Below are 15,131 nucleotides of genomic sequence, written 5' to 3'. Positions count from 1 at the left end.
AGCCCGGCCGACATGGTCACTTTAGGTGGAGTGAATAAAAAACTGGCCGACAAAGAGGAAAGGGCTCGACTTAGAGCAGTCAAAGAAGAAAACAGGCGCATTAAATACGATTCCGCTTCAACATCCTCGGAATTGTATGAACCTATACAAGAAGATTCCTCTTCGAGCTCTAGTGAAAATATTAATTCAGAAAATTTCCCTGAAACATATAAATCAGTACCTGGAACAAGGTTATAAGAAACTTGAACAAGTATATTAGAACCTGGAACAAGTATATCAGAACCTGGAACAAGTATTCCAGAACCTGGAACAAGTATTATCACAACCTGGAACAAGTAAATATGTAATGATGAGCGATTTTATTACTCCAAAGTCAGTTGCTGCATTGGACAGGTATCCAAGTATACGAGATTATGTGTTTATTCTTGAAGCTACTATTGACGAACTTGGGTGTAACATTGATGAATTTCCCACAGGTAAATCTTCAATTCAAAGAATTCGAAACAGAAAGCGGAAGGAGCACGAGGAAAGAATAAAAATTGATTTTTAGAACGAGGTACCATATGTGGTGAATTTACCTTGGGATATGAAACTGTTGCCTGCTTTGAGTGCTCAAAAATCAAAAGAAGATCGTTTATCAATAGTTATTTTATATGGATGTGACGAGCAATTCATTGCTGAGTCTAAACTGGATAATTCTACAGGAAAGGAACAAAGGCTGTTCGAAAGGCAGTTTTAGCTTGGAATCTCGAAGACAAAGTTAAAACTCTCTGTTGTGATACTACAGCTCCTTTAAGTGGTTCTTGCGCTATTCTTGAGCACAAATTTGATGGAGAAGTGCTTTCCTTTGCTTGCCGCCATCATATATATGAACTGATCTGTCCCACTAAAATACAGTGCTATGGAGGAGCTGCAGAGTTGTTCCGAACTGTACCCTAACTTGGAAAATTTACTTGAGTTTTACCGTGCTGAACTTACTAATATTACGGTCAGGGATGACTATCAAGAGTTGATAGAACTGCCTATCATATTTTTAGGTGGAGATACAGAAAATGAATTTAAAATAAAGCCACCGGGAGTCATGCACAAAGCTTGATGGATGGCTCGAGCGATTTACTCCCTAAAACTACTACTATTTAGTTCACAACTAAAATTAGATACGAAGGAATATGAAGCATTGTTTGATGTCTGATTGTTTGTACTGACAACATACATGAAACCATGGCTTCAATGCATTTTGGCAATCAAAGCACCCAACAAAGATTTGTGCTTTTTGATATAAGTATATGAAAATGTGGACCCATTTATCTCAAAAGCTGCTTTACAAAAATTCATCCAGCTTTTAAGGTATGGTCAACAATATTTTATTCCTTGATGTGAAAAAGACTGTCTCAGTGCTTAGAGCAGTAAACGATGCAGTAAAAGAGCAGTAAAAATGATGCAGGACTTTCACGGTTTGCTAACAGCTGATGAGGAACAAAAACAATCTGTGTTACATTGCGTTCAAGAGCATCGGAAGCTCTATCCTGACTGCAAAAAGCAAACATTGAATTAAAAATATGTACAGTAATGTTTCTTGTAGTCTAATATTGTTGTAAATATCTGCTTTAAATAAATTGATGTCGCGTTTAGTAAGGAATTATACAGTCAGCAATCTTTCCACTGTAGTCGCTGTACAGAATTTCAGGTCCAACTTTGACCTCAAGTCGGCACGGGTTCCCGTTATTTTATTGTAATGAAACTTTTTTCTCATGTTTCTGAGGTGAAATGGAAAAAATTTGGAGGGTATGCGTATTCGATTTCACAAATTTTTTTTCGTCATTATATCTTGGAACACCCTAATATACATACTTTGACAATTATAACATTATCATCCCTCAACAAGATAAGCAGAATAAAAATATTATTCATCAAACTCTAACATGAATAAAATATCATACAATTTATGACAAACTTACCACACAAGTGAAGTGTTTGTATCTTCAACACATCCTTTCACTTTAGGATCAATGTTGGTTAAATTTCCTTCAACTGATGTTATGATGTCAATAATAGGTCTTGACCTACAAATATAATTAATGTCCTTTTAAAGTCAACAAAAATTTATCTTGAAATTATTTTTGATACTTTCCCATTATACGTACGGTACGTACGTCTCTTTGCCTTGATGACTTTCTACCTTGGTGAAAATAGAAAAATTACGTTCACAACGTTTACATCCTTCGTTTTTTATAATTTTATATTTTAATGTAACCTTCCATATTTATTAATGACTAGGTATATTTATTTGGCTGATCATTTCACATTTTAGTAGGACATTTAAAATGGTTTTACTCATTTGGAGAATTATTTTAACAGGATATTTCATATTATTTAATTGTTAATTTTATATTTGGCAGATTGCTTTATTTTTAATGACTTAATAAAATTATTTGGAAAATTATTTTTCACTTCATTGCAAATTATCTATCTAAATGGCTAGTTTTGCTTATTAAAAAGACAAAATAATGTCCAAATTATCACCAAATAAGCAGTTTCTAAAGTAAATTTGTTCAAACATATTACACACTATATGATACGTGTAAAATTAAAAGAACCCCCTTTTTTTCCCAAGAAAAACAAAAGGCAAAAAAAAAAAAAAGAAGAGAAAAACAAAACAAAGAGATTGAAAAAATGAATAAACAATTGGTTCCTACATTAGGTTTTAAATAATGAAATGACAAAATTCAGTGGTTTAACAGACCATTGGAGGCGCAGCCTGCTATGCCCATCTCATTTTTCATGACTAGGGTGCCAAGGCAAATTTTTCGGTTAGGTGGTCAGTCAAACATGGAACTTCAGTGTTTAATTCCAAAGCACACATAGTACTCATTTTATATCATCAAACCTGGGTCTGTGGTATGGAAGTGCTAAGCACTATCACTGAGCCATTGGGCTTTAGACAATGAATTGAGTACAGTAGATCCTCACTTTAAGCTGGTTTATTTTAAGCAAACGCAGTTGATCATAAGCAGTTTAAGATTTAAGGTACTTTTGTTCTTTGCAGATGAGTTTTGATTTTAAGCAGAAGCGGCATTACAAACAGAGGAAAATTTTCTCCACCTTGAAAAACCAAATTCCTGACATAGCAGATAACAAGCAATAAACTACATTTTGGCCTGCTAATAAGGGAGCTTGAGCAATTGGAGACATGTTCTGCAATTGGTTGCAGAGCTCTTTACAGAAGTAAAGTTATTAAAATCACACAATTCAAAGCTTGAAAAAGAGCTTTCTGAAATGACAAAGGAAGACGAACCAACGAAGGTACCAACATCAATGACATGTAACTAAAACTGTTCCCATTGAAAGTTTTGAACCATTCCTTGATGATAGCAAATATTCTTTCTAATTTGTTAGTGAAGAAAGATCCAGTCATGGAAGTGACATATGAAATCTATCGATACATTGATGCTAAATTGGTTTTAAATCCATCATGTTAATAATAAAGGAAGAAAAAAAAATAAAAAAGAAAAGACCAGCCAACCTAACCTTTTTTTTTTCTCTTGGGTCCTTACACATGATGATCTCACACATGACAATTACTTCACAAGCACAGGGTTAACATTCAGGAAAAGTCCGAGGTAGGATTTCCAACCTTGACTAAAATGCTAAGTGGGACTTTTGTAGCGGTATGCATTTGTTTTCTTATGGAATGAAATTTTGGAAAATATTGGGAAAATTATGCAATTCTGCCTCCTAGCTTCAATCTTGCAAGAGCCAGTCATAACCAAAAATTAAAGAGGACTAATATGCATTAAAAATAGTTCTTTGGTAACCTTAGTAACTTAATTTTTCCAACAAATGAATTTTTAGTGCCATTTTGCAATAGCTCATGAAAAGCTGTGAGTTACCTTAATTGTCTAGTGATGTAGAAAGATTAAAAGAGCAATATTAGAATATAAATTTTTTTTAATGTTAAACATGCTAGAAGAGCAGAAAGTGGACACAAGAAATCATACTAGCACTCTTTGAAGAATTGAAGCACAAAACAATAAAAGGAAATATAGAGCAATTAAAAAAAAAAAAAAAAAAACTGTACAAGTTATAAAAGAAGACAAGAATGGAATCACTACTCAGAAAATATGTTGTACCTGAGTAATATGATACTGTCACTATCGTAGGCTCCAACAAGCAAATCGGGATATCCATTACTGTCCAAATCCATACCACCAGACAGGGAATATCCGAAAGTATCAAGACCTCTCCTTACTTGAACTTCCTTTGCTAGATTTTCTACACCGATGACTTGTGAAGGTTCCGTAATGAGTCCCTCTGAAGATCCCAGATAAATATATACAGTTCCTTTTCCATCATATGGAGCACCAATTGCCAAATCTAATTTCAAAAAAGTAAAATGCAAATGAACTTGAAAATTCGCATGACAAAATCAATTATTAACTTCAAAGTATAGCGTGACTCAGTCAAGATAAAACTGACCACTAAAGAGTGATTTGTAACACAGTTTTGAAAACACAATAAGATAGATCTATTCTAAGCAATATAAATTTGAGTTTCAGAAAGTTCCATTAAGATGGTCAAAAGTACTCTTTCAAGGAACTTATCTATTTCTTTTGAACTCTGAAAATATAAAAAACTATAATAGCTATTTTAGGAGAACATTTCAAGCTGACAAAAAGGTAGCTAGGAGTCAAAAAAATTTAAGTTGTTAGCTTTAAAAAAGGTGGCCCAAATGAAGACTTTTCATTTAGTTTGGAAGGGACTGAATTCACAAATTGCACCTTTACCCTTTACCACCATAGATTTTTAAATTAGACTATTACATTCAGTTACTTTAAAAATAATATTAATTAATATTGCTTAGTTGTTATGCTGGCTTTCTTTCTTCAATTTAAATCAATAATTCTCTAGCAACCTTACTTTTCATTTAGCTTTAAATTTTTTATCAATTTAATAGTACTATGACAAGTATTTGGTGAAATTTAGTTTTTGGAATGCAGTATATACTGTTAGACAGACATTAAGAGACATAGAGAATGTTTTAATTTTTATTTTATAATGTAACTTCTATTAATGATGGATAAACAAAAAAGTGATAATTGTGCAATTAGAAGTTCAATTTACAAAAGATAATCTCCTTTTCTGATTGGGGGCCGAAATTCAAGAACATAAGTACATACTACCAATTAGCATTACACATCACGCAAGTGACACAGCAGTTTCAAATCGAAGCAAAGTACAGTGTTTACACTGATAATTTTGGACCAAGTGAAAAATATTTTCAATTAATATATTCAATGTTCATATCTGTTTTATTAGCCGTGTTCAACTACTTAGCAATTACTTAAATAATTTTAAAGCAATACCTGGATATCCATCTTTATTTAAATCTCCCAAAGAAGCTATTGAGAAGCCAAACTGTGATTCTGGCTTTCCGGTCATTTTCAAAGGAACAGTGTCTTCAGATATTCCCTAGCAGAAAACATGAAATGCAAAAATTTAAAAATAAAAAGAAATGAAAGCAAAAAGGGATGAATTTTTACGGATATGTTTACTCAATCACAAATTTGCCCTCACGCTAATATAATCACGGGGCACTTCAAACACAACACTTAGCATACAAATGTATTATGATCAGTTCAAGAACAACACAAGCCTGAAAATAACATTAGCCTTTGATCTTTTACATTGTTACAAAAATATCTGCAGATAAATATTACTAGATTAAAGCAGAAACTTGAAAATTCCCTTTATGAAGTACAATTGTTTGAAAAAAGATAGTTTCCTTCAAAAAATAGTTAATATTCAAATGAAATCAGAAATAAAAACTCACTTCATCCGAATTCATGTAAATGTAAACTGCTCCACCAACACCTTTGGTGTAGTAAAACGGCGATCCAACAACAAGATCAAGATAGCTGAAAATATTAAACATTTTTCATTAGCAAGAATTATTAACAAATAAATAAACTAGGACAGAAATTTTAAATTTCAGAAAATCATTACACAAAATGCTTAAGAGCTTACAAAACAATGTAGTTTTATTGACTACAAATATATTTTTTACTGTAATTTGGAAAAGATCAAATATGAACATCATATTTACTGTACACTTTATTTATGTACACTATATTTATGTAAATTCAATAAGGCATTTAACGCTACATTTTTCAGTTTGGTTCACAGTACTGCATTCAAAGGACAGACTTTAGTATTACAATGAGCACATAATATTTATTTACCCTTTAAGTAAACTGCAAAATGAAAATAACATTCATGAACATAAGTTTCATTATTTTTACATGTGAAAAAAAAAAACAAAAAAACAAATAGTTTGGGGGACAGCATTCCCCTGCCCCTTGACTATAGCACAAGTCTTACTAATCAATAGAGTAAAGAAAGAAGAAAAAAAAATGCAAATCCTAGTACAGGACTGAAAGTAAAATTATGAACGTTTACAGTCCTTAAAGCAAAAAGAAAAAAAAAAAAAAAAAGAGGAATAAACAGAACTAACAAAAGTTGTCAAATAAAATTATGCTTTCATCATATAGCTTCAATTTGTTAATACACTTTTTATAATCATATATAGCCGGTATTAGATTCTCAGACTTTTTTCTTCACCTTGGATACAATTTACCACTAGATAATACCTCTTGTTTATTCACATGAAGAACTGTTTTAGAATATACAGCAGAAATTTAATTTATTCCAACTCTGCCTATCGTATGCACTGGTTAACCGAAACCTTTCCCAAATTTCAGGAAAAAAAAAGATAAAAACGGACTTTGATTTGCAAAATAATGATTTTGTCTACATGCCCCTATGTGAAGCTAGTGTAAGTGCAGCATGAACATTATTGAGATGAATTTATATTCTTCCCATTATTAGGCTTCTAATGAACAGTATTTGTAAGTATGTGTTCACAAATAAAAGTGTTGCCAACTTATTTTATTAATTAAAAGCTCTTTTCCTTTGAAGTATTTTTTTCTCCCATTTTCAACATACAAACACGATATTTAACAATATACTGCCCAAACTATTATTTCCTGTTGAAAAAAAATTTGATGTACAGAATGTTACAGAATAATGTATTTAACACATATAAAGTGGACCTTTGTTTTTAAAGTTTTTTACATTTTCAAACTAGGTTTGTAACTCTACGACTGAAATAATAACCTGTGTCAGTCCCGAAAACCTAAGTGCAAAGCAGAAATATTGCACCACTCAAGGCCCACTGGTGAAGAAAGAATAAAGATCCTATTGGGAAATGCGATGAAGTTTGATGTGACCTCAGAGTCACAGTCGTCAAAAGAGGGTTAGTTAAAAGACCCTTTTTCCAGAAAAAAAATCTAGCTCTCTGTACTTTATTATTCAAATGGAGTTTGGTCCCAATTGAATCATATGATTGGAGCTCTATAGTATTTACAAAATCTCTTCCTCAGCAGCATTTAATAAGTTGACAAACTGTAGCAAATTTTAATACAACAGATTTTTTAAACATATTTTTTAATGACATTCAAATACTGAACTCTGACATTTAGTAGTATCTGAGCATTTCTCATAAAACATTCTTCCTTTCTCTCTCTCTTTCTCCCTCTTCTCTTTTTTTCTTCATTTTCATACATAAAATCGTATTATATTTAAATTATTCCCCGTAAATTGGCGGAGTTTCAAAAGCTTTTATGTAGAACCTGTGATTTAGCTCACTCAGGAAGTCATACTTTTGAAACCTATCACAGTTTCTAGTCTGCCAATTATTATTATTTGTAACTGGGTTAAACTTAATAAAAAATAGTTTAAGCATTTCAAAGTAAAATAATACTAAATTTCATGCCATGTTTTAAACTCTAGCAAGGGTCTTTCTTAGAAGTAGAAAATAGATGAATTAAAAATTACGCAATAAGTGCGGAATCAGGAATTAACTCCTTTGCCATAAGCTCTTAAAAATATTGTTGAATTAAAAAAAACCCTACAAATATGTAAAGTAGGTTAGAATACTACATAAATCACATTATTCACAGCATAATATGTATTCATTACATTTGATATTGAGAGAAACAAAACAAACAGTGAGAAAGAAAAAAATAGATTAATTATTTTTAATTTACAGATGTTCAAAAAAAGAAAGAAGTTTTTATATACTTGCCCATCGCTGTTAATATCTATAGATGTCAGAGAATATCCATAAGATGAAGCAAATTGTTCTCCATTCAACACAAGCTGCACAAGAAAGATGGACTCCATTTTATCTTTAGCAAAGAATACAACTTGGCCCGTTCCATTTCCACGAGGTGCACCACCAACAAAACTTGTCTCATTTCCAAAAAATTTCCCAGATGTTACTGACATACCTTGGAGGAAATAGATCATATTGAAATGTTATTTTTTGATTGCATTTTCCAAAATAAATAGCTATCAATGTTATTCAGTCGGTAATCTGTAAGTAATTTGTGAATTATTATCCGAGAATAATTCATGTCAAAGTCATAAATACAAAATAATGATGAGGGCTTACCCTAGGATTTTGTTTTCATTTAGGAAATGTTTCAGAAAAATATTTTCTCTTACAACTGGGATAAACTTTAGATAATCATCAGATTTTTATAATCACATATAGCGTTCAAAAAAGTTGACACAGGAAAAAATAATAAAAAATCAACATTTATAGGAAACTTACAAGGTATTAACTGTTTGGTGAGAACTTGTATCAGGCAACATTGCATGATTGGCACATTGGCAATCAAAATGTTAAAGGGCTGGTGAATAAAATGTTTACTTGTAGGAAAGGTGTTTATTCACAAGAAATACTACTTGGATGTATGAAAGCAAACCCTGTGTAGGGTAGAGTTAATGAAGAAAAAGCTGCACACTTAAATTCCTGATAAAAATTTCGACTTGATTTCCGAAGGGAGGAGTGGAAAATGTTCAACTAGAAACCATGACTGTTAACCATGCAATGGGCAGGGGTGGCTGAGCGCCAAGACAGGTTCCTTGTTAGTTTAGTCGCAGGGCCTCCCTCCTCCCCGCCATAAAACATAGAACAGATATACTACTGAAATTCCAAGACTGGCACCTAGGCTGACATGGCCTCTCATCCAGGGCCCGGTTTAGAAATTTTATTACTGTAAGCACAACAAACCAGTGGAGGCCCTCTTGACTTACAGAATTGAAAAACGTGCTCAATCGCATATGTTTTTGTCATTGTAGAGGTTCCCATCCGCCAAAAAAATGGCATAGTATCCAAAAAAACTGATACCCCCCCCCCCCAAAAAAAAATACTGATTTATTTTTAGGTTGACCCCATTGACATTTACATGGTGTAAATACATATATATATGTTTTGATTATGTCACTGTAATGTATTATTTGTAATTTGAAACTTATATAAATAAACAATTATAAAAGATTCAAACATCTTAAAATATTGTAAATCAACAAAAACAAAATAAATGCCTTATTTAAACAGTAATAGTACTAACTAACTACTCCGTACTAACATAGAGATACACATCTGAGTGGTCTCATTCTACTCTAGATGTCACCTCAGATAGTTTTCTCATTCCATGGGAGCGAGTTTATTTTCTACTCAATTCATAAATCTTGTTAAAACAGAGCCAGCAATAAAAATCAAATTTTTAGACTTACACTAGAATAAAAAATATGAAGAAAATTTTATAGTGCAAAACAAATGAAGACATTCATTATGGAAAAAAGTAATTAATTTTTATGGGGCCCCAAAGTCCATGCTTCTCAGGCTTACATCTAAATCAGGCCCAGCTCTCATCTGTTCTGGTAATGGGCCACCGCAAAGAGCGCGAAATAATTTAGGTCTCACAAAAATACTCTAAGATCTTTTTAAATAATTATTTCTAGAAATGGACTCTCCATTCTGGCAACTACAGATGCCACACGTTACGTTTGGGCAGGTCTATGCATAAAAATGACGCTGTCACCAGAATTCCATTCCATAAAAAACATCAAAAATGACACCAAAATAACTTTTGCAAAGATCTTTTTTAAAATTTGCAATTTCTTATAAGAAATACTGTACCTAAATAACTGTATTTCTCTACAGGTGCTTCATTATCAAGCAGAGGTCCCAAATACCAATTTTTATCATCCCGTATTCCAAACTTCACACTGTTTACAAACACTGTACCTTTCCATGTGAATGGTCCTGGAGCACCAATGACAAGCTTGTGGTCCTATTTATCAGTAGAAATATATAAAGTTACAAGCAATTCAATAGTTCAGTTTTATAAAGCAAGAGTGATACGGAATGGGACAGAGTTCGGCGATATATATCAGTCGATATATATATCATGATATATATCACGATATAAATCCAATATTTATTTTGAAAATATGATATTTTGGTATTTTCAATATTTATTTTTTCAACTATGGTATTTTCAATATAAAAGTACATTAATCATAGTAATATTGTTCATTTATTATTAAACATAACCAAAAAGTTAAGTACTATATTTTTATAATGCATTGATATATCATTAATGTAACAAAATAATATAATATTCCTTTTTTACTTGTATTTTATATTAATGAAATTTTTAGTAATGTAACAATTTAATACATATGAAAAGTGTATAAATAAAATATTAAACATCACTCAGAAAAAATGAAAATATCTTATGACTGCACTGATAAATGTATATTATTTATTTTGGAGTCATATAACTGTAGCTAACAGAAGGAAAATGAGTAAAACAGCTAATGCTTAATTAACGTCATTAAAATTGATACAAATGTAAAATGAAATATTAGATATAAATAATGAAAGAAATCTTAATTTCAAATCTACATATTGTAATTATAAATATAACTAAATAAAGAGCGATTTGAGGATGCATTTACTATTTTGAAGACTAATGTGCTAATTGAAAATTATTTTTGATAATTGAAAATATCCGATATGTATCAAAATATCAGATAGTTTCGATATTTTAGAAAATATCATGATATTTTCCAACCCTGGAATGGGATATTGAATTCACATTGCCTTCACAAAAACTAAAGCATGGCTTCTTCAAAAATATTGTTCTACAGTTAAAATAAAAAATAAGTAAATTCAAACTAAGAATCCTTTAAAAGAAATTTTTAAGCATGAAAGCTAATAACATTAAATACCAATAAAAGTCAACAGTGCAGTTTCTCTAAATGTGGTCAGGAATGGCTCGATAAGAAGTCATCATGTAAAAATATTGCAACTACAAAAAAAAAAAAAAAAAAAAAACCCTTTATCCCGGAAATTTGTCTGAGGATTTTGAAAAATGTGAGACAAAAAATATATCTATAAACTTAGACAAGCTGATGTGTGCATCACATGACTTCCTTTTACTCCAATTTTAATGTCATTTTCCAATTATTGGCAATTTTAATGTGATTCAATAATTTACTCTCCAAATATCCCCAGTGGCCAAATTGAAACCAGATTTTAAAAAAAATTAAAAAAATCACCAAATCTGTCGCCAAGTTGGCGACCAAAAGACTGGCGATATATTGCCAAGTATCCACCAAATTATAACACCACTTAAGTATACATTGAAGTTAACAATGATTTCCCCTCAAGAAGGGGCAAAAGATCTCTTTAGAAACACCCGAATGCAACCAAAAGGGGAGGTGCACAATTAGACCCTACTAATAGTCTACGAACCAAATTTCAACTTTCTAGGACATACCATTCTTGAGTTATGCAACATACATATGTACATTAGGCGTCACGAAAAAAGTCGTTGTAATTAACTCGGGGAATGTCAAAATGGATATTTCCAGTGTTTATACGTTCTTAGGCACTTATCCGCGTGTGGTCGGGTTGAAAAAAAAACTCAACATTAATTCAGGGGTGAGCAAAATGGAAATTAAGGTCGAATTTTGAGTGAAATTTTTTTTGCGAATACAATACTTCCTTTTTTGTAAAAGGAAGTAAAAAGAAATGGTGCTCAATATCTTTTTGATGTAGGTATAACAGGGCAGTCAACCTTTTTGAACCAGAGTACCAAACCTGCTATTAAAATTAATCTTGTTGGTCAGAACAAATAAAAAACTTGAATAAAGTGAATTTGTTTCTAGAAGAGCAACAAATACGAATAGATTGCAGATTAGTTTAAAAAGAGAAGCGTACTTTTAAAATGGAAATCCTTTTAATATTTATGACCCTTTACAATTCTCTACTATTTAATGATAGAAGGAAAACATCTTCAAAGAAACTTTGCAGGGATTTAGGTTTAAAGTGGAGGAAAACTTATACGAAGAAACTTAACTATATTTTACTCAATCTGCGATCCTACTAGTGAACTTGGGGTGTAGTGAAGTCTTTTGATTTAAATGAGTTTTTAAATTTAACTTCAGTTTAACTCAATTATTATTCCAAACTCTACTGGTAGAATTGAAGAAGAAACTTTCTCACAAAGGACAGAAATTCACATGGCAGATTTTTTTTTTTTTTGAAATACAGTTTTTACAATTTTCTTAAGGCAATGTTAAACAAATTAGGATCATGAAAGCAACATTTCTAAATTTGTCTTAGAACCTGAAAACTCACTCCTTCATCTTCTATGCTGCTTTTAGATAAAAATTCTTGCGTTAAAATAATCTGCTTTTTCTATTCTCCCAATAGCATCAAGATTTTAAGAAATTCAAAGCTTTTCAAGAGAAAGCAAAAAAAAAAAAAAGCAACAAAACTTTATAGCTTAATATACTTTTCTCTTTAAATTTAATTTTAAAACTTATTAATTATCAGACAATGACCACTCATTATCAGACAAACACTGGTTAATTGAGAGGACCATTCAGTTTTGTTCATGATAATAATACTATTATTTTAAATTTTTTTTTCATGTTTTTAGTTTGTTTGGCTTACTGCCAAGCACAGCACTCAAATCTTCCATCCTCCGCCTAGACCTTTAAGGTAGAGCACAGTTTCACATTTTTCAAACTTCTTAAGTTTATCAACAAATCAAATATTTTTTTCAAAGATTTTAATAGATGACAAAACAAGCACTCGATCTCGTGCATAAAGCAGCAAAAAAAAAAAAATAGTCTTGCGAGAGCAAAATGTTTTTAAGCACCGTTTCAATTCGGGTACGTGAAAAAGAAAAAAAAAACATCATTTGTTTTGAAAGAAGTGTCATACCTGCCCGCCTATAACTCATCGTGTAAACTTTATTATGTCGTTTATCCATCTCCATGACAAATTATATTACATTTAGCGCAAAGCGCTAAAAGCAGGAGGAAGAGAGACATACAGATTAAGGACCTCTTCTTCGATACTAAAGTCAGTGTTAATGAATAGCCCTACAGTATTAAAGTAAAGCGTTTACTAGTCGAATACATTCTGATGCAACAATTTATTTGTTGAATGGGATAATAAAAAGCATGCATGAAAAAAAATGATTTTTCACCAACTTTCCGAGACAATGGCACCCAATGGGCTAAAATTTGGAAAACACGATTAATTCGCAACTCCAACGAACTATGGGGGGCACTGCAGTCACTGTCTAATGGCCGACTTAAAAACTAAAACAAACGCATGTGGTAACGAAGAAAATGCTAAAAGTGTTGTGATTTTTGTTCGTATGTATGATATTTTTCGCTTTATTCTTTTTAAATTAATTTTCAAAGTCTTGTGGATATTCTGGTCCACGTAGAAAGAAATGAGAATTCAAGAAGCATTACTAAACGTCAAAGATTAATGCAAACTACGTAGTTCGTAGTTCTAAGCAGCTATTTCCACGATGTTGAATTCGATATTTATCAATTTCTTGATAAAACTAAATAATAATTGTGGCCTGACAAGAACAACAATTAATGCTAGAAAATTCAATATGACATTACAAATTATTATCGAAAGAAGATGATACTTCTTTGCCTTGCTTGGCTAGCGTTTATTGTTTTGCATTTGTTGCTGAGTTATTTCTCTCGAATTATTTTGAGAAGCTCGAGAATACTACTAAGGGACGAATTAATTTCTGTAGCTGAAAGCAAACTAAGACTCATCAATTGCGTTAATAAATACTCAGAAAAAACTGCCTGTGTTTACGTCAACAGACACACGTGAAACGCAACGTGGCAATGTTTTAGTTTTATCGGCAGTTTTGTAAATCACCGCAAGGTAGCGTATTCGAGCGCTGGAGTTCCGAATAAGAATTTCGTGCCAAAATGCCTTTCTCTTTACGAAAAAAAATTATAACTTTTGAATTAAAAACTTTTAATCCAAAAGTTATATATTTTTTTACTTTTTAATAAAAAGTAAAAAAAACTCAACGTTAAAATAGCAGCAATTTGTTGCAAAGAATTGCAGATACGTTTGTCAAGATTGCAAGGAATCATCTTTGATTTTTCAATGCAAAAAGACATGAGCAAGACAACAGTGTCGGTTGCCAGATCCACGAATTCTCCGAATCCGAGCAAAAACTTGAACTTGAAACTGTTACCTTCACCCATTCTTCAAGTTTTTACGTCAAGTTTCAGAAAAACACAGAAAAAGTGTGAATTTATCGCTCCTCAGAAGTTTTGCGACCTGGTTAAAGTGCCTCCTGGCTAGCTCCCCCTAGATCCGATACTGTGTGAAGATATCTGAAAGAAGTGACGAGATGGAACAATAAACAACTTAAGTAGTAGTTATAATTGTATTTTATTTTTATTATCTATTTAGGTCTCTGTTTTTATTATCTGCACAGATCTTGAATTTTAACCATTATAAAAAATGTTTCATGTCACTGAGAGTTTACAAATCAAAACATTTCAAAACTCGCATGATTTGGAAAGTGTCAAAATCCCCTTCCCGAAAACCCGGTTTATTCCATAGAGCTCTTTAGTACTTGCTCTTAGTAGAACCTCTACAGTTCATTCCCGAATTTAAACTAGGTCCCACCTTTTACAATTTTATCTACTAGCCTCAAAATGTCTTCAGTTTTTTTTTTTTTTTTTTGGATGACTTAACTTCATTAATATTGATCGCATATGTATTGTAAGTCAAATAAATCTATTTGCATATTTTTAAAAAGATATATGCTTATAAACAAGAGTGCGCTTCCAACTCAATCATTTGATGCCTTCTAATTTCTTTTATATTCCCTCGTCGTGGCTATCTGAAATAACATTCATTAAAGAGT

General features: G+C 31.6%; 1 protein-coding gene across 1 annotated transcript in view; it reads right to left on the bottom strand.

The window, feature by feature from the left end:
* The window catches only part of LOC129225602 (integrin alpha-PS1-like), a 201,837-nt gene that overhangs the window by 33,888 nt on the left and 152,818 nt on the right, over nucleotides 1-15,131 (bottom strand). The window contains exons 5-10 of the mRNA XM_054860057.1: nucleotides 10,049-10,202; nucleotides 8,144-8,348; nucleotides 5,831-5,915; nucleotides 5,364-5,469; nucleotides 4,131-4,374; nucleotides 1,959-2,063 (exon numbers count right to left, since the gene is read on the bottom strand). Coding sequence (XP_054716032.1) covers nucleotides 1,959-2,063; nucleotides 4,131-4,374; nucleotides 5,364-5,469; nucleotides 5,831-5,915; nucleotides 8,144-8,348; nucleotides 10,049-10,202 — 899 coding nt within the window. The remainder of the gene's footprint in view (nucleotides 1-1,958; nucleotides 2,064-4,130; nucleotides 4,375-5,363; nucleotides 5,470-5,830; nucleotides 5,916-8,143; nucleotides 8,349-10,048; nucleotides 10,203-15,131) is intronic.

Source organism: Uloborus diversus, chromosome 7 (assembly GCF_026930045.1).
Source record: "Uloborus diversus isolate 005 chromosome 7, Udiv.v.3.1, whole genome shotgun sequence".
NCBI classification, from domain to species: domain Eukaryota; kingdom Metazoa; phylum Arthropoda; class Arachnida; order Araneae; family Uloboridae; genus Uloborus; species Uloborus diversus.
This window is presented reverse-complemented; position numbering and strand designations above follow the sequence as displayed.